Here is a 395-nt window from a genome sequence, read left to right as displayed (position 1 = left end):
GTGTGAATGTGTGTGTGTGTGTGAATGTGTGTGTGTGTCAGTGTGTGTGAATGTGTGAGTGTGTGTGTGTGTGTGAATGTGTGAGTGAGTGTGTGTGTGTGAAGTGTTTTTAAGGTCTTTAGTCTTTAAGGGGGAGGCCTTTGCACGAGGCTCCCCTGGGAGTAAAAGGGGCGCAGTGGGGGCCTGGATGAGGAGGGCAGGGAAGGAGAAGGGGGACCCGCAGTGGAGGAGGCAGGTGGGAGAGGGAGGGGTGCAGGAACCCAGACCGCGCTGCTGGGAGGGGCCAGGCTGTCACTCGCACTGGCTGTGCCGGAGCCGGAGAGCCACTTGGAGAACTTGCTGGCGGCTGGGGGCTTGCGCTCCGGGCAGGACGTGGGACTCGCCATGGGTGAGTG

General features: G+C 60.5%; 1 protein-coding gene across 1 annotated transcript in view; it reads left to right on the top strand.

The window, feature by feature from the left end:
• The first annotated feature begins 315 nt into the window (after positions 1–315).
• GPM6A (glycoprotein M6A) overlaps positions 316–395 on the top strand; it is a 179,115-nt gene continuing 179,035 nt past the window's right edge. The window contains exon 1 of the mRNA XM_006772655.2: positions 316–388. Within this exon, the coding sequence (XP_006772718.1) occupies positions 385–388 (4 nt within the window). The 5' untranslated portion in view covers positions 316–384. The remainder of the gene's footprint in view (positions 389–395) is intronic.

Source organism: Myotis davidii, unplaced genomic scaffold (assembly GCF_000327345.1).
Source record: "Myotis davidii unplaced genomic scaffold, ASM32734v1 scaffold184, whole genome shotgun sequence".
Lineage (NCBI taxonomy): Eukaryota > Metazoa > Chordata > Mammalia > Chiroptera > Vespertilionidae > Myotis > Myotis davidii.
Note: the sequence above shows the minus strand (reverse complement) of the source record. Positions and strands in the feature narration are given on the sequence as shown.